Genomic DNA, 19,929 nt, shown 5'->3' with positions numbered 1-19,929 from the left:
CTTCAGCAGGGCTCTGGATCACTGGCTGGCCTGTGGGGAGGACAAACAATGTGATTGCAACATGAATGATGCGATAGTATGCATGAGGATGAGGCTTTGTGACAAATTCCTGTCGCTGCAAGCCTCCGCTTTAACATCCTCAGTTACCATATGACATAGGAGGTGTTTTTGTTGTGACAAGCTTGGTGTGAAAGCAGACCCAGTCTTTCCCAATCAATATTTTTCACCCACCCACAGTGATGATTGTATTTAATGACAGGCTTGGCAATGAGAAATGCCCATAAAGTTGTCAGTGGATTACTGAGGCAGGCTGTTGTGGGATGAAAAACTGATGTCATAAACAGTGGCAAAGGATTGGAAGAAAGACAGAGACACTGTACAAGTAGAACAGATGTTTATTGTTGTTCAGCTACTGCTTATTTATTTTAATTGTTTCTTATTTAACTGTATGCACAATGAACTGAGTGCAAGGGATGGGAAAGTGAGGGAGAGGCTGGAGAGGTGGAGAGAAAGAGAGAAACAGAGGGGGATGACAGAAAAGAAAGGGGGAGAGAGAGAAGAGATTCGTTGAGGGAGAGGGAAGGGGGAGAGGCACACACACACACACACACACAAACACACACAGAGGGAGAGAGAGAGAGAGAGAGTAGAAACTGTTAAAACGTTTGTCCGCTGTTGCCAGTCTCAGCATCGCTCCGTTTCTGCAGGAGGCTGCAGCTTCATCCCTCCAGGATTTCCACTGGCACCGATGACCAGATACCTGCCCACTTCCCAGTCAACCCATTTCACTCTGAGATGGGATCTCCTCGTTTTTTTCTGCATGGATGATAACAGCCTGTCGTATATCCATGGATTTGTCACAACACAACTAATGTGACTCAAACCTCGGATTGTTCAAAAAAAAAAAAAAAAAAAAAAAAAAGACAAAACAGGGTTATTGTTTTTTTGGCTTATGGAAGTAGCACCTTAGCCTGCCTTGGACATGGGAGCGTGCGTCAGCCGAGAGAGATCCGGTGCCGGAGGAAGAGCATCTTCCTGAAGGAGGAACAGCCCGTGTGCGGGAGTTTTTTTTTTTTTTTTTTTTCAATTTTAGTTTTTTTTACTAACGTGGGAGCTGTGGGTTTTACGCGCCGGAATGATGCGTCCCAACCGCGGCTTCATCCTGCTCCTCCTCAACGGAACCGCTTGTTTGGTAAGAAAAAGCTGGGAGTGGGGAAAAGTCACACTGTAGTTTTTCTTCACATTTCTCCTTGTAACTCCTCGCACCTGCGTCACTCTGACTGCACCTTTGCAGCAAAAAACAAACAAAAAAAAACTTCCAAACTTACAATTGTGAGAAGACTAGTTTTCTGTAGACAGACACGTGAGAAATGTGACTGACAGATGAGAAAATGCGGGTTTAGAAATGATCAGACGTGCATCTCAGTCTATGCTGCTTGCAGAAATGCTGTGCGCAGCCTATAGCTTCCCAAGGCAATTTCTCTGACGTCTGTGGGTTTTCTCCACACACTTTTTAAGAACCAAAAGATTTACTTTGACCCCCGCTCTGCTTAGGGACGGCAGGTGTCTGTTCCCAGTGGAAGGTCTCCTTTACTCTGGGCATGTTTGGAGGGCATGTTGGGCATGTTGTCCACAAGAAAGTGGACCTTTAACTTCCAAATAGAACTAATATTTGGGATCCAATTAACTGAACGTGAAGTGTACACGAATCGTCACTGCAGAACCAGAGAAAGGATCGCAAAACTATTTTTAGAAAAATGATTTTAAAGCTTTCCCCAATCTGATATGCATCCTGTACATTCATTCAATCAATAAAACCTTACCAAACCTGCAAACTAAATATTCTTTGCTGAGAAAAGTAGCTTTACACTACAGTGTACACTCCATTGTAAAGCTACCACACACTCAGCTTCAAATAAAAACCTTGAGCACAAAAGACACAAAATATTTGATCGAAAATGTGTTTAATATCATGCTCACTTGATGCAAAAAGCTGCATCATAAGGTTTTATGTGATCATGTGTTTCTACTGAGAGCTACAGTAACTGGGATCCAAGACTGAGGAGAGGTCGCTCTTTCTTATTAAATATCTGTGGGAACAAGCAGTTCTTAATCTGAGGACTCTAAACTTAGACTTCAATAAAAGCCACATTTAGCTAACTGAACTTTTATCAAAATAACCATTCTGAACTGAAACTAACCGATTAACGAATGAAGTGTATTTTACCTGCGCAAACCATGATACCTTCCTAAGGTGACATAACACCCGATGTGCAAACATGGACTGTTTCCGTGGGGGAAAGTTGATTGTAAGGCTTCCAACATTACATAACCTTCAAATCAAAATTGGATCACCCACTCCTCTTTCATGTATGCTTGCAATTTATTAAAAAGCAACCTTTAATGAGAAATCTGCTCTTGATTCACGAGAGGAAATTTGAAAACCTCCTTCTGCTCCGAATCCCCTGAGCTGAGTGCGGCCCCGTCATCGCAGGGCCCAGGAAATGAGCAAGCTCCAAAAAACACGAGTGCATTGTGAGGTTGAGTGGCTGTTTGATGCACCCGTTTGTGTCGGCGTCTCTTCAAGGATGACCTTGTGGTTTTTCATATTAAGGTATTATTCAGGTGCTCAGAGTGAAGTAATGGCCCTTTTGGTGGTTTGGGGTCTAACGCACGGTGGTTTTAAATGACTGAACACACACAGATCTACTTAGCGGAGGCAGAGCCGTGTTATCAGATCTAAGGAAGAAGGGACCACATGCTGATTTAAAATATGAGGGATGAGCGCCTTTTCAGATGTTGTATAACTGGATACAAGAGTGTGGGATAATAGGCTTAACACTCACTTCTGTGCTGTCTTGGTTCTGGGAGCATTTTGTGAGCTGCAGGGCTGCAGCCTATTGTAACCCAGAAGGTCTGTGACTAGTGATAATGAAATTAATTGGGGCTTTTCCCTCTCTCCAGACCATGTTTGTATGAAAAACTTACATGACACCCCTCAGCAGGAGATCTTGGGTAATTCATTAGCCCAGTGACATTGATAAATTATGGAATAATTAATAAATTAAATAAGTTTTTACTACAGAGCCAGTGATTAATAATCGTGTGAGCCTACATTAAAAATTCGATTTGGATGATTCTCTGTTGTAATAGCTCCACAATTCTCAGAGCGGGTTTAGGTCTCAAGGGACGTTTTGCAAATGGCTTGTAATAGAGACGACTATTAACACAAGGTGCCACTCTGGTTGTTGTTTATGTAATGAGTGATGTGTTTTAAATGTTAATTATTCTCCATATTTGAAACGAGGGTTATGAATAATATAAATCATCTCAGTTGTATAATTGACTACTTGAGAAATTGTGTTTATTTTTGGAAGCGGTTGGAGTTATTCTTCATCCTCTCAGCAAGCTGACTGGATTTATTTCAGTGCACTAAATGGCCAATGTGCATATATCAACACAATCATTTGTGGAGAATAGTTAGAGTTTGTGTGTGTGTTTGTGTGTGTGTGCGTGTGTGTGCGCATCCCTGTGGTTTGTGGTCTTGTTATTTTAAAGGATTATTTACATGATCGATCAATCAGTAACCCTCCTTTTAGTTTCTCATTTTTTTCATGAGTGAAAAAAAAGAGTAAAAATTGAGTAAAAAACTCTACAGCTTTTTTATGTCTAACCAACAGTGCAAAACCCAATATCTCTCTCTCTCTCTCTCTCTCTCTCTCTCTCTCTCTCTATATATATATATATATATATATATATATATTTCACATTGAAAATCTTGATGCATCAAATATTTGAGAATTCTGGTTACAAATGAACATTAATAAATAACACATTGTCGCAGATTGTTTCTCTGTTGATTCACTTGTCTAACTGTAATGTGAATGTGAGTGTTTATAAGGACATATTTTACACTAATCAGATGCAGCATGTGCAAGGTGAAATGAGCTCACAATGTAAACAGAGGTAAAGCAGGTGCCTATAGAAGAGAAGATAACACACTGGAAATAGACTGTGCAGGTACAGGGTGGTGTAAAGATGAAGGAAATGTGAGGCAGTGAGAGGAGGTGTCGATAAAGTGCTAAAAAACTGAAGAAGTTTAACATCTGCCTTTATACCGCTCATTGGCAGTCATCACAGATTTTCTCATCCTTTTGCACAAAATTACAAAGGAAATCTATGTAACCCATGTATAATTACAGCTGCAGCAGTGTGTCTGAACTGTGCACAGACCAAGGTTGACAATCTGAATCCTGGGAACAGTGAGGTTAACGATGAGTGCACTTCTCTCCTACAACAATCTGAAAAACTACAAACAGAAGTGTCCTCCAACAGGGCATTGAACTCAACTTCTCCAGTGAACTGCAGGTCCTCTTCCCCACTACAGGTTTTTTCAAAATAACCCAATTTTTTACATAAATCATTACTTTAAATGAAATATGTAACACTTTTTTCCTATATGATACTCACTCAAAAATGAGGACATACTGTAAATGTCTTTACAAAAACCACAAAAGCGCTTATAGGAAATTCTGACATTTCACATGCTGTAACCTTCACGTGGTAAAGATCGCTGGGGATGCAGGGACTTAACCCTTCAAAGTTGCTTAAACAGAGCTCACAGCTGCTCTTTCACACAAGATTTCTCTGGAAGAGATCAGCCTCAGGTAGCCTTTCCATGACCATGAGAGGCAGCACCGCTTTATATTCCCTCTGATTGCTTTCACTATAGATGCAGACACTGGCCATCTTGCTTGATAAGTGAATTTCACCTCTGTAGCTGAGCACAGAATGTCCCTTTTTTTGCAGATTAAATTTCAGTGAAGACATTCATACATATTCCAAGGTTTATGTGCCACACTCTTTTCTGTGCTGTAGGTAATTTCAAAATATGAAGAAAACACGTCATTTGCATTATTTCACATTGATAAATTAAGATCTAGTGCTGCTGTGTTTTTCATTTCTAAACTTTTACCAACATCCTCCATTTGACTTTGCCATTAGCAGCGAAAGACACACTTATTTAACAAGGCACGTCAATTAAAAAAACAAATTATGTTCTGACGCTGAAAGCTTTACAGAGCTCAAATCTCTTTCATAACAAAGAAGGCATTGTAGTTAGACTGTGCACCACAGAATACACACTTGAACCTATTAACATAGCAGTACAACTACCTGTACACATACACTATGTAAAGCTGAAGATCTGTGTGTCATGTTCAAATGCAGAGGCTGTCTGATACTAAACCACATCTGACCCCTTTCTGCATTTTGACCTGTCATAAAGTCTTACATTCAGGTTTCTCAGATAACCTGCCCTGTCCTCCTCGTGGGGTCACTGACCTTGTCCACCCAGATACATCCCCAAACAAAGCAGAAATGCCACCTTAATCCTGAGAAAACAAACAGGAAATACTCGCAGTTTGATTCAGAGAGCATATATTCAGCGTCATACAGCAGTGAGACAATGACAGCAGAGTAAATACTATTTTAGTTTTTTTTTTTTGGCTTTCTTACGCTCTTGAGTTTTCCTCTTTGCCATCAGTTTTTGCAATCTGGATGTCAGAGCTCATAAGCGTCTTCTCTCCTCCTCACATCCCACACAGGCACCGGAAAAGCAAGGCTCATTCATAATTGTCAAATTTCTATCATGAGAGGAGTTGGTGGCAAAACCATGGGAGAAGCGGGCACAATCATTTATTGTGCAGATGACATCTGTCCTGTGCTTTCTCCCTGTGAGGACAGGAGGATGAGAAGGGGATGGCGTGACAGGGCTAAATCACAGGTCAAGGTTTCCTCATCAGCAATAGAACAATTATACTGTATGCACTGAATCTGATTTATTTTTTCTTTTTTGGAAAAGTGCACAGACCAAGGTTGGCAATCTGAATCCTGAAACATTTGTATATTCAAATGGATATATAGATAAATACAATTTACAATAACTATTTTATCAGGAGTAACGTGAAATAATGTATATAGTTTTTAAACTTAAGCCAGAAATCACTGTGGGCTCTGAGAAAACATGAATATAATTTTTGGCTATTTTAAACAATACATAAAATATACAATTACTCCCAACAATTTAACAATGATGAAAATAGCCATTAGTTTCAGCTCAGCTCTGCTGCAACCTGTGTTTTTTTACACTTCAAATAATAGATTTAGAATTTGGAATTTAAATCTCCATTTATTTAAACACTTTTTCCAGAACCTTTGAAAAAATGTTAAGCGATTCCTAATCTCCAGCTACCTGTACTCTTTTACTGTGAATCTAAACTTATAAACATAGTTACTTTGCACAGATAATTGCATGATGGTTTAGTTGGCATTGTTAAATATCTCTTTAACTTTTATGTGTACTCTTACATGGAAGCCGAACTACTGGCATTTTGGCTGATTCGTAGTCTCCCCACACAACTGGTCTTACTGTGACTTTTTACATAGTTTTTAAATTTAAAAAGAGCAGTTAACAAAACCATACATGAACTTTAGGAACAGTGGATGAACAGGGTTTTGATGGACAGCCTCTGGTGCTTTCTGCCTGTGGCCCTAAACACCTTGGATGAGACTAGAAGGTGCACCTCTGTGTCACTGGCCACCCATTGTGGAGCCCAGTGGAGGACTTCCTTATACCCCCACTACCTCCCCCAAACTTATTCCATCACCCCTCAGGCTCCCCGAGTGCATAGACAGAGAGAAAGCCTGAGAGAGGCAGACAGAGAGGAAGCATCCACCCTGACACACTGACAGCCCTTCATAGTGCAGTGCAGAGCTGTCCTGAGATACAATACGTTGCTCAAAACCAGTACAATTTATTGTGGCATTGCTCTCTGGGAGACTGTAGGGAAGACAGAGCAGACCCTGGAACAATATCTGCAGATTTGTCTGCTGGTTCTGTGAATTACATTGCACAGTTTAAAGAAAAATGTCTTGTAGCCTTTGGTAGAATGAGTAGGTGTAACTCCCAGGGGGGTGCAGATAAAGGTGCAGCTGACTTTCACACGGAGGAATAACAAAGAATGGGGAAAATCCATAAAAGATGTTTTAATTTCACAGAACTTTGGCTGTAAGCTTCTGTGATAGAGTCAGCCTATATTGTGAAAATGCAAACTTTTGTTGAAGGTGTCAATATTACATAAAAAGTTCAGTGTTTCAACATCTGCAGGCATCCAAACAATAAAAGGCGATATGGGACCAGGGGACATGGATTTATTTGAAGGAGGCACAAAAGGCTGTCAGTGCAGTTTGACGCCGAAGCAAACCAAAGCTTTTCTGATGCTTCAGGCTCTAAGGTTTGTGGTGACCTCATAGTGGGAGCTACAGGATAGCAAACCACAGTGAGAATGGGTAGCAAGAGCCTATTTATATTCTCGATTCTATCTGTAAACAGTCTGTTCTGCGTGAATGAACATCTAGTGTTCACTTCACCAGTGTGCTGCCCAGTGATGGTACAGTGATTTTCAGGGTCAGAGTGGTGAACATGTCCAGACAAGGCCTGCTGCGTATCTTTTTAGGGGGTTCCAATTAAAACCGTGAACAACCACAGGGATCCGGAAATATAGCATTTCAAGTACAGTAAATGGATATTGTAAACATTTTGCAGACTAAAGTGATTTATAGTTTAATTCTGAACGTAATGCCGTAGAACAGGACAGCAATGGCTTTCAATTATGTTATCCTGTATTACTCCAAGAAACATTTGAGCAGTGTTGCCTCTGTCCATGCCCCAATTCACTGTGGCCCTGTTAAGAGCGGTAGGGTTTTCTATTTTTCAAAGGTCGGCTAACCCGGAGCAAAAAATAGATTTTGTGTCAGTGTATTAAAAAGTGACACATGACAGTTTCAGAAAGGACACATGCAAGCATTTTTTTTTCAACCGCTGATTCTGCAGTTAAAGGCTAAGTTGAGGCAATAGAACCAACTTGGCTATATTGAAGGAAATACTGCCTTCACGATTAAACACCGAAAATACTCTGTGGTGTCAAAGTCTTCTTTGCTAGAAAAAGTTCATACATTTTTCCAAGAGTTTTTGCAAATAAAAGCTTGTCACTCAGGAGATGCAGTAGTTTCTTTCAGCAGTCAGAACAATGTGGCCCCATAGTGACATTTTCATATTGTCCACTTGAGATGGCCTGCAGTTCACACCTGTGGTTAAGATACATATCAGATGTCTCACTAGTAAGCACTTGTGATCATATTTCACTTCCCTGCTCACATTTAATTTGATCTTTTTAAGACTGCTGCTCAAGAAAAGAAGTTTGCCTAGCAGTGTAGTATTACACTGTTTTCCAAGCTGTTTGGCTTTTGCAAATCAATAAATTATGTTTTGAAGTGAACTGATTTTATATGCATGCACCCTGCAAAGCTAGACAGAGCTTCAAAGTATTCCAGGGTGCATCTATATGATTTTCATTCACACCTCGAAATGTCACTAAAACTACCTGAATGACTTTAGATGTAACCAGTTGTTTTTAGATTATCACACTAATGTTTAGATCCTGAGATTCATTGCATGTTAGTGCTGCTCCAAGTGTGAACAGATCCCATTCACACAGTTAAACACATTCCCAGCTGGTAGCTGCACAGTTGAGCCACAGTCGGATCAAACCACTTAACACCTTCACTGAAGCACTGCCTTGCTCAAGAGCATATTATTACATAAGGAAGCATAATTTATTGTATCTGTTTTTGCTCCACATGTTTTTTATTGTTATTGTTGTTTGTTTTGTTTAGGTTTTAAGTACCTGGGCAGGTGCCCAGAATGGAGCAACATTGATAAATTGCTATTTAGTTAAAGGTTTTAATTTAAGGGGGGCTGGTGGATCAGCGGAAAAGCATCGGGTTGGGATGCAGAGGGCCGCGTGTTTGAATCCCACCCCACCAGGTTCGGGCCCACCCAGGCCTGGATAAAATGGGAGGTCGTGCCAAATCAATGTGCGGAACACGTTCCGCTGTGATGACCCCTGAAGGGACGAGCCGAAAGCTGTAGATTGAGTTAAAGGTTTTCATTCCTGAATGTCCATGAGATGATTGTAAGGTCCACGCAACTTTTACCAGACAGGTGTGAATACTGCAGCAGCAGCTTTAATCAGCTCTGCGCCCCCCCCCATGCTTTGCTCTGTGGTCCCTAGGGAGAAACCGTCCCCTGCTGCACCCTCCTTGTACTGCCAACTTGTCGATATCCTATAATGTAAAAATTTGATAGCCAATTCAGAGCCAAGCTTCACTCTCAGCATACGAAATGAGCCTAAATCCACTGGGGCCACACAACTGAACATGTCCAAAATGAGCTGGGAAAGCAGCTAGAGGATGCAAAAAGAAAGAATAGATGAGGAAAAGAGTTTAAGATAAAAAGCCTCTGTGTAGTGTGTTTGTTCACTCACTGCGGATCTAAGTTTCAATGACCCCATAGAAGTCAATTATTCATTAAGAGTCAAATGGCTTGTTATTGGTGAAATTACCTTTCTCTTCCTCACCTCTTCTTTGGCTCTACACTAGCCAGAAGAATAATTAGTTATAAGGGCACCGCCATTTTCAGACTTTAATCATGTAAGAGAGAAGTCTCCTGTAGTGAACATATTAGATCCTCAGACAAGAAGTGGAGACAGAGAAAAAATGCATTGAGCAACACTTTAAAAATCTGTGCTGCCTGGGTCTTTAATTAAAAATTGATGTCATATTAGAGATGAAGATTTTAACTCAACGGCCAGAGGAAAATGGAGTGCTTATTGAACTTGTCAGCTCCCCAGGACAAGTGCATGCTTTCAGCCCTGCTGGGTGGCTCAACAGGCTGATCCTCAGGGTTGGTCAGTCAACCTCTACATCTGCATCCATAAAAATACAAATTCCACCTCATAACAGTCATTACTGCACAGATGTTCAAACACATATCAGGCATGATTAGTTTGAAGGTTTATAAGTAAAAGGATATTTAACATTTAAGTGATTAGTATTTACATCCATCCATTACCATAACAGCATATCCCAGCTGTCATTAGGCGAGAGCTGGGGTACATCCTGGACAGTCTACCTCAGGGCCAACACAGGGAGACACACAGACAGACAAAGCGTAACATCTATAGGCAATTTAGAGTCACCAGTTAACCTAACATGCATGTCTTTGGGCTGAGGAAACTTGAGTACCACTCCACTCCCGTGCTTCCAGTGATTATTATATAGTAAATTCAATTATTGTCATTGAAATGTTTTTAAACAGTATGAAACGTTTCTTTTTAATAAGATACATGTGCCCTAATACAAATGTAGAAATACATCAAAAGATGCACAAATAAAACACATATGTGAGTCCACATATGCCAAAAGCTGACACATTATCACTGTATGTTGATATAGAATACTTGCTTACTGTAGATCATTATCATTCATTAGTCAGAGTCAGGTCACTGGCCACCAAATTAGTGTGACTCTAATATTCACTTTTGGTCTACATCAACTCCCGAGGCAAATTAGCTGCTTTAGCTGCTAAATGTTCCACTGTATTATTCAACTAGTTGCTACTTTAAGTTTGCTTAAAGTAGCTAAGTTTGCTTTTTGGCACTAAAGCCAGTTTTTTAATTCAAACAACTATTCAGAGGTAAGATATTGTATTTTGATACAGAAGTAAAACAGCCAATCTTCACATGCTAGAAGTTGGAACCACAGAGTGCTGACACAGTTGCCAGAAAAATGGCAACGCTGTCATTTGCTCATTTTTAAGAACACCAAATTTGAAAGTGTAAACTGAAGTGTGACTCTAATTTTGAAAAAAAAAAAAAAATCCAACTTCTCTGGTTTACACAACGATCTGTCCTGCTCTTATGTGAGAGTTATCGCACAAATTTTAGTTAAGTGGCTCCCTGATCTCTGTGTTTTATTTTGGCACCGGGGCAAAGGGGTTAAAACGATGTACCTGTCGTTCTAACAGGGTGATTATTGCCCGTGGAGCTGGCGGACTTGTGACGATCGCTTCCCTCCCAACGGTCCCTGCTGGGAGAGAAGCCTGGGGGCCTGTGCTCAATGCGGCTGAATGACTCACAATTACCACAGCGACAGAGCCTGCAGCCACCTCCCATCCTCTCCAGCCGTTTCACTGACTCACTTAGTGCACATGACAAATGACAAAATCACCCTGAACCTTGTCCCCCTCACTAAGAACTGATTGCCCATCGCCCATACTTTCCCTACAACGCACACTAAAGAACACTAAACCTTCAACATTACAGTAAGACTGTCATCACATTGACAGAAACATTTGTTTGTGGTGCATCATCAAAGGACGCGTGTCGGACTGCTTCTTGAACATGAAAGCTAGTTAGTGATATGATTACCCAAGACAAACAACATTAGCACTCGACTTGTAACAAAACAGTGTGAGGGTATGCATGCTAAAATCTTTTTAAAGTTAAATTTAATTTAAAAAATGAGGCGATGCATTAATCTTTTGGCACTGTGGAAACAACAGTGAACTACGTGGCTATTTTACACCGTTTGAACTTGCTTACAATGCATAATTCAAAGTTGAAAGTGTGCTGATAGTTAAATCTTATACCTCATATATTCTGATAGTAAAATGCAAAGAGGCAAGAGAGTTGTAGCAGTGTGCAGGTTTTTTTTTTTTTTTTTTGGATGTACTGAAAAAGCAGTGCTCGTGATAGTATTTAATAGTAAAACACTACATGCTGCTGCATAATGTGTGACCTCCTTAAAGATGCATCACTTACTAGACCTCCTAGTGCTGGAAAACATGGAAATAACAGGTAAAAATCCATACTACAAGCCATTTATGAGAACACTTACCTGCAAAAATTAAAACACAATTGTAGTATTTAGAGGCATCCTGGTGTTTTGGACAACTCCGCCGTATGTGGTCTCTTGCTGCAGTAATTATGACACCACTGGCTCAGTTTTGTCTGCCTTTTTCAGAGCCATATTAAATTCATTCAAAAATTTGTCTTTGACAACGATTCCTCACACTGAATTTAACACCTCCAGCGGTGCCAGACACTTAAATGTTCTGTTCAACAATAGCACAATGCTCATTTCATCTCTCTTCCTGCAGCCTGGCCTCTTAGTCTCTCTGATGATGATGTGCAAGAGAGGGAGGATACCTTGTTCAATATGTAGGCTACAACAAAGCGTACGAACATGTTTTTGGTACCAACTGAGAGACACTGAAGACATCCACCAGACTGGCAAAATGATCAGGATCTTAAAAGTAAAAGACAGTTTCATAAAAATCATGAGTGACATATTTTTTCAAGAACTTGAGAGGGGCCTTTTTGTAGAACACCGCAGGGGCTATTAAGTGCTATCCGGGGAGGCAGACAGAGTGCTACCCTCTGTGCCCAGCAGCCACTGGTTCATTGAAGATGAGAAATCAAACACAAACTAGTCCTTCAAAAGGAGTCATGGGGAATAGTGTAGTTGTCATCAAAGTCATTCTGTCTGGCCACAGTCTCCTTGAAAAACAAAGATGCGTTTCAAAATATTAACATCAATATATCTTTAACTCTTCCAAATTTTTGTTCATTATTAAAGAGTTTAGGATTTTCATAGAAGCTATCAGAATTATCTGGAGGAGGGAGTCCTTGTAAGGGTTGTTATGAGCCCCTTTGGGGACACTGAAGGATCTGAGCTGCAGTGTAGCGTAGCAGCAGACAGGTAACAAGAGGGGAGGGAGTCTGTCCTCCAATGCCCCCATAGGAATAAGGCCAGATTAAGGGAAGAGGGGAGTCCTCTTATCTCAGTCCAAACACCAGACCACAACCACATCAGCAGGAATCCTCGCAAGGCTGTGAAATTTGATACCCGTTGTTATGAAAGGAAATACATGTTTTTAGAGAGACGGAAAATCAATACCACTGACTGACTGTAGTGCAAGTGAACAAATCTGAGCAAGCTTGAAAAACCTGCATAAAATAGAATAAAAATGAGTCAGACTTAATAATCCTGACTAAGCCAGTATAAGAAAGGCCTGGCAGTCAAGACAGTAGATGGATCACAGCACAGACAGGGATGCATGCATTATGCATCATTGTAAAGTCTCTGCGGGTAGCACACGCACACATACACAAACTCACTCCACCATTCATTTGCCTTTGCATCACTTATTGTTCATGTGTACTACAACTCCAAATTCAGAAACAGTGTGTGTTTGTGTGTGTGTGTGTGTGTTCTCCCCTGCCAAATCCAGCGGACATAATAACATTGGATACGTCCATGGCACTTAAAACAGAAGCTACCTGTTAATAGATCATTAACGTTGAATAATTACCCATTACTGTGCTCTCGCATTCGCACACACTTCACAAAGCTACTGCTGAGCACAGCAGTACTATCTTATCTCCTTACTCCTCTTCCCCTCCCCTCAGTTGATATTAACATCTGACAGCTTTGCGTGTGTGGCGATACAGATTTTTCTCCTTTAATTAAAACACTGGAAGTCTTAATTGGACATTACACTTTATTCTTCAGCCCCCCTTCAACCACCCCACCCTCCTCCCTTTGCCCACCTCCCCTTCCTCAAACACTTTGATCCTCCGACCAAATATTTCAAGGCAATAATAGCTTCCCCTGCACTCAGACTTACACGGCAGTGCTTAAGAAGCAAAAAGCTCACTTTAAAACAGAAAACACAGCTTAGCCTAGTTTCCACTTTCAGTTTAAGAACAATTTCTTTATAGTTACCAATCTTCAGGTTAACTTTCTGACATAGGTCTGGTTTTAATGTGATTGCTTCAAAGAGAAACATTAAGCCCCTACTCTGGATGATGTTTCAGTTATGTAGAAACTGTCAGCATGAATCCTGCTCCCTTTGGTGCATCCAGAAACATTGTAAGTGCATGAATCAACCTCTAAAATCTGTTGTCAGGGAAACTAAATGAGAACATCTTACTTAATGACAGAGGTTTATTGTTTTACATGATTACAGCCTTTAAATATTGATTAAACTTTGCAGGACCACAGTAATGCACACTATGTGGATTCTGTTTGGGTGTGGATTTTTTTTTTTCTTTGAATCTCTTCTCTGATCCCCGTGGCCTCACCAGTGGCTCGGAGGAGGCATATGAGCCCATTACCAGTGAGTGTAGGGAATAATATCTGCTCTATGAAAACTAGACATAAAGGAGTTCTCTCACAGCCGATGTAAACAGAAGAATGTAATAACAGCAATACCTGCAAAATTTCAACCATTTATTTATATATATCTAACATTGACAGAATGTCATGGTTACTACCACTAGAGGTATGAACGGTAAATTAAGTATCGATTAAAGCTTTAATTAGTTTTTTGGCCGGGTTTCTTGCTACTTTGTTAATAACTGCCTTTCTTTCTTTCTGTCTTTCTTTCTCAATTTTCTCCTTCAACCCCTACTTCCTCTTAACAGGTGGCCCTAGGTCAAGAAGATGACTCTTCTAGCCCCAAGAGCTCTTCTGACGACTCCTCCAAGATGGATGGCCTCCTGAGCGGGCAGGCTCCCCTCTCTCCCCTGAGCCGCTGGATGCTTCACAGCAAGAGCAGAGCTGCTAATGCCACCTCCCTGGAGCTGCCCTACCGCTCTCCTGTCCCTTTCTCCAAGCAGGAGTTTTCTAAACAGGAGTTCTGGGAGATGTTGGGAAGCGACCTGCTCAAACCCGATGCCTCTAGCTCTAGGGTCAAACGCCGGCCCATCGTTAAAACCGGCAAGTTCAAGAAGATGTTTGGCTGGGGAGACTTCTATTCCAATATCAAGACGGTGCGGCTTAACCTGCTGATCACTGGCAAGATTGTTGATCATGGTAATGGCACGTTCAGCGTCTACTTCCGGCACAACTCCACAGGCCAGGGAAACATCTCAGTCAGCCTGGTGCCGCCTGTCAAGGCAGTGGAGTTTGACCTGGAGCGCCAGAGTGTGGTCTACCCAAAGGACTCCAAGATATTCAACTGCCGTGTGGACTATGAGAAGGTGGATAGGAGCAAGCGCACCTCGCTTTGCAACTATGACCCATCTAAGACCTGCTTCCAGGAGCAAATTCAGAGCCATGTGTCCTGGATTTGCTCCAAGCCTTTCAAGGTCATCTGTATCTACATTTCCTTCTATAGTACGGACTACCGCCTCGTACAGAAGGTTTGCCCGGACTACAACTACCATAACGAGATGCCCTATCTGCCCTCAGGCTAGAAGATTTGTAGAGACAGAAGAGGTGGGAGAGGAGAGGAAAAGGGTGCTGAAAAGAAGTGACTGCAACACAAGGAGGAAACCAGCGCTGTGAATTGTCCTTAATGCTAATGTGGCAGCGAGACACCTTCAAAAACCCTCTCTGTAGCCTAACCATTGTAAGATGTAAAAAGATATGCAAAACAAAAACTACAGTATGCAGATGAAGAGGCATCAGGAATGCTTAAACACAGCATTCATTAACTGGACTGGTAGTGAAAATCAAATACCGCCAACACACATTCTTACCTCAATTTAGTTTTTAAATGCCAACTTCTCGCCAGCTATTTCTCTCCACCATTAAGTCATTTGTGAATGTTGTCTGAATGTCCTTTTAATCACCCTTTACAATATTGCTCTTTTGCAAAGTCACAAGGCAGTATTTTCAGTGAAAGCACACATTTAAGAGCTGTGATACGATTCACTGGAGAGCTGTGTGCAAATTCAGATTTTATTACAATCATCATACAGTGTTTAACATCATACACAGTAGATGCAAAAACAATCATGATTTAGAAGTTTCCAGAGAGACTATAAAACATTGTTTTGTTTTTTTCTTTTGTTTTTTTCCTCCTAGAACAGATGAATGTAAAGAGTAACCAACCGTGGGATCATTCAGGTTACACTTAAGGTCTTTACAAAGGGCATTTTTTTAAATGTAAACTCAAGTTAAACACGGAATAATGTTAAAAGTTCATTTTCTCACTAAATTTACCACACCACTGTCCACATCCTTATATGTAATCATCCCACCATGGCACTGTCAGTCTGTTTACCTGCAAAATCTAATCACCGTATATCCCTCATTTATGTCACATCCACTTGAGTGAAGGAGAGGAAAAGACAGAGGGAGAGAAGAAAAAGTAAAATTTGCAAGAGAAAGCAATTTCTCAACAAAGATTCAGGGCCGGGGCTTAAGACATGTTCGGTGCGAACAAAATAACTAGATTCTGCACAGAGATTGAATTGGCCTTCCACACTTAAGAAAAGGAGAGAGAGGTGGTTGAGTGAGAGAGGGAGAGATTCAGTGAGCTCTTTTAATTAAAAGTGGAGAAGGAGATGTAGAGTATGCAGCTCCTTCTATTGTCCCCTCTGTATGAAAAAGATTACATTTTGTTGCCGTCAGGATTCCTGATTTCACGCCTTGATAACTTTGACTGTGTGAGGGAGATTGCTCTCTCCCGACAAATACTGTGTTCACTAAAGTCAGCCCGTTATCTTGAATAAATGAAATTATTATCATAATAATTACATATAATTTAATCTCCTTTAGAACTAATTAAGGTTTCAACGAGAGGGCGAAATATATTCCTAGAAATCAAGTCAGTGGGTAGTAGGATAAGAGGACGTTCAGGGGGATTGTTTTTGCATGGAGCTGGCAGCAAAAGCTCGGCCAGAGTTAACTGCTCTCATTAAGATAAATGGCCACTGGCTGGCCCATCTCATGTTGCTCTCACAAACAATATCAGTGGAGAGCAGTGCACAATGGAGTTATGAATTAGGAAGCCTGACATTTTGTGCACTGAGAGGTTACCGCTGTCCTGCTTGTGAGGACACAAAGACTTCTCGGTTCATTAACGATGAACAGTCACAAGATGGGTGTGAAGAGCCGTTAAGTGGTGATATCAGATAAATGGTCAGATGATAATATGCTGCGATATCCGTGATGTAGCAAAGATATGTGCATGTGCACGCTTGGTTGAAACTGTGTAACAATGTCCCAGGTGGACTTGTGCAGCCCATCAGGTCACCATGAAGCTGTATTCCTTTGGGGGAGTAGCAAAAAGCTATACATATAGTCATCGCCTTGGCTGCTCTGTGCGAGCTTGGAGAGCGAGAGTATGAGGGAAAAACACAGTCTCCGTGCTAAAGATAGTAACAAAGACCTGTAAATCTGCACATCAAAGCTCAGACTTTTTAATTTACTCCTAAGGAGGGGGGTAGCTCCTCTCTGTATGCGACCAAATCAACTTGTGGCCCAGAGCAAATGGAAGCAGTGCACTAGCAAGTCTGCAGGGGACAGACATCTATGCCACCTGCAGCAATGATTAAGGCTTTTCATTGGGCAAAGTCAAACTTATGTCTCCTTTTGAAGACAGGCATTTTCTTACATATGTATCTGCTTAGCTGCCATGCTAGTTTATCACACATGTTCCTGTCTACGTTGTCTCTAACTGCAAGTGTCTCACATTTAGAAATCCTTGCAGAAGGATTTTCCTAAAGGGACTACCATTTATCAAACAACCAACTATTAGAAATCATGTAGATACAACTTCTGTCTTATGTTCTTACAGTTTTTATTTAATACTGTAGATACAGTGTCCCAGTGGATCTTGCAGTTTAGATGATGGTTGGTAATGAGTCAAACTACACACCTGACATATGCCTGAATGTCATTTTCCTGTAATGCAGTATGAGATAAAAAGCTTCATGGGTGTAAAATGCACCAACCAGCATCAACAAACATTTTATATTACATTTCGTCATCTTGCAATGCTGTCTGCTTCTATCATTCTAGACAACTGTATACTACTCAGCCATATGTCCCACTGTCTGCACACCGCTGTCCTCTCCCTGTATGTGACCCAGCTGACTGACCTCAGCCTTCATACCTCCTCTTCCACCCTTACCCCTGCGTTGAACCCTGCTGTGTGTAGTTCCTCATCGCTGCCCCGCCTGCACTCCAGTGCGCAGCACTGATCTGAGCTGGCTAATCTCTCTGAGCTTAACGCCAAACCAAGTGAACATTAGCAGTGAGAACTCCCCTCTCTCGTTCTCTGTCTATTTCTCTCTATATCACTATCCTGTCAAACAAATGCATGTACGGGCACAGTTTTAAGATCTGCTGGTTTAGGTATTTTCCTCTCTTCTGTTCAAAGCATCTTACATAAGCTCCTGGATTATGAGGACATGAAATCTTTTGAGAACATGCCAATGGAGTGCCCAACACAGATATGCCCCAGTAACCTCAATACCCCACCACCCCCCTCCTGCAGTGCATCCAGAGAGAAGTTGGATACTAACATGTTGGAATCAAAGCTGGGTAACATGAGCCTACAGCACGGTAGTGATGTAGAAAAAACAAACACACATGTTGGGCTACCCATGGAGAAGCTCCTTACTCTGATTTACAGCAATACTCACTGACACTTCACCCTCTCCTCCTCTCCGGGACAAGTTAAAGAAAGAATGCTGAACAAATTTTAAGAGACAGTCATGTTGCTGTGGGATGGAGATTGCTGTTGTGACAGCAGCCTCAGTGTTGACCTATCTAGTGCCAACAGACGTGGATATTTGGCCTTAGAGACTGCAAGACAACACTGGTCCACTCAACAAAGAGTAGTAACAAAAACCTGACTGTCAAAACATAAATATACGTATATATACATATATATATAGATAAAAGCTAAGAGTCCTGAGATGTGAATAAAGTTGTATTTAAATGTGGGTCATGCAGTGGAGGTCGTCTGTTTTATCTTTTTGTTCCTCATTGGTTTGTTTCCCTATGTCATGTGGATGATACTGTATGGATGATTTGACATTTGTTGTGGTTTTCAACATTCTAAAACTCAATAAAGTACACAGAAGTACTGAAACGACTCCAATAGTAGGGAAACAGACTCTGGTTGTACATTACTTCCACCTGATTGTACTTCATGCATTGGACAATTGTGTCAATAACACGAAAGTCTGTGTTTTTGCATATTTGCATACCCATACTGTGTGCCAGGGGCAAAGAAAAGATGTGACAAAGATTTTTGCTGAGGGCTCTCACAGTTATACTTGCAGAGAAAGAGAAGCAGAAGAAGGAAAAAGAAGCAGAGAGGAAAATGGGGCTGAGAGTGAGAGAGGGAGGAAATGTTTCAACTAGAATGATGCATGAACACAAGACCATCCCCTAATTAGCTTCCTCTTTCCTTTTTTTCTTCTCCTCAATCTTGGTTTCTTTGTTGTGCATCTTCACACTCTTGTTCATTTTAAGATGTAATTGACATAAATTCATTCTAATTCTTAATTAAATCCCAGACAACTGTTAACGAGGGAATGGGTTCAAACATTCAGTTCACAACATCCCTTTAAAGAAGATCGATTAAGGCATGGCTGGCGGCAAAGCCAGGCCCTCCACTACTACCCCTCCGCGCCCCTTTGTTCCCATAAAAGTGCTGCCTGCCTCAGGATAACCTTGCCGGAGATGATGAAAGGGAAGCAAATAAGTCAACATGGAGACCGAAGAATGGAAATCTAATTTAGAAGAAAGCAGGATTGAGGTTAATGTGAAATCTGTGATAGCAGCATATTGAGTCAAACACACAAAACATCAACAGACACACACACAGGAGGTGAAAACTGCAACAATCATTGCTAATGGACAAGTGTTTTAACACAAGGATGAACCTTTGGGGTGACCAGGAAAAGAAAAGGGTATGAGAAATGGAAAGCTGGACAACAGTCAATTGAGAAAATAACTAGTCATGGCACAAGGAGGTGGTAGAAGGCGTTCAAAGCTTGAAATGATAAATAGACGTTCAAAAAAATAACCTTGAGGTATGAAAACGAGTGTCTGGAAAAACTAGACAAAAAAATGTAACAAAAGACAAGCAGAGTGAGCAAAGAGAGCAGGATGGCACTGGGTCCTTATTGTGATTAACAAGGCTATCAAGTTTGCAATTTCATCCTGTAGAGTAATAATTATCATTTTCTTCCATGACACGTTACACCATAAACTGCA

General features: G+C 41.1%; 1 protein-coding gene across 1 annotated transcript; it reads left to right on the top strand.

Moving 5' to 3' along the window:
- The first annotated feature begins 516 nt into the window (after nt 1-516).
- Nucleotides 517-18,828, top strand: LOC137100404 (neurexophilin-1). The gene is made up of 2 exons (XM_067478223.1): nt 517-1,192; nt 14,391-18,828. The coding sequence occupies exons 1-2, from the start codon at nt 1,136-1,138 to the stop codon at nt 15,162-15,164; spliced, it is 831 nt and encodes a 276-aa protein (XP_067334324.1). The 5' UTR covers nt 517-1,135; the 3' UTR covers nt 15,165-18,828.
- Nucleotides 18,829-19,929: the final 1,101 nt, after the last annotated feature.

Source organism: Channa argus, chromosome 15, assembly GCF_033026475.1.
Source record: "Channa argus isolate prfri chromosome 15, Channa argus male v1.0, whole genome shotgun sequence".
Taxonomy (NCBI): domain Eukaryota; kingdom Metazoa; phylum Chordata; class Actinopteri; order Anabantiformes; family Channidae; genus Channa; species Channa argus.
The sequence above is the reverse complement of the archived record's forward strand: the minus strand, read 5'-3'. Positions and strand labels throughout refer to the sequence as shown.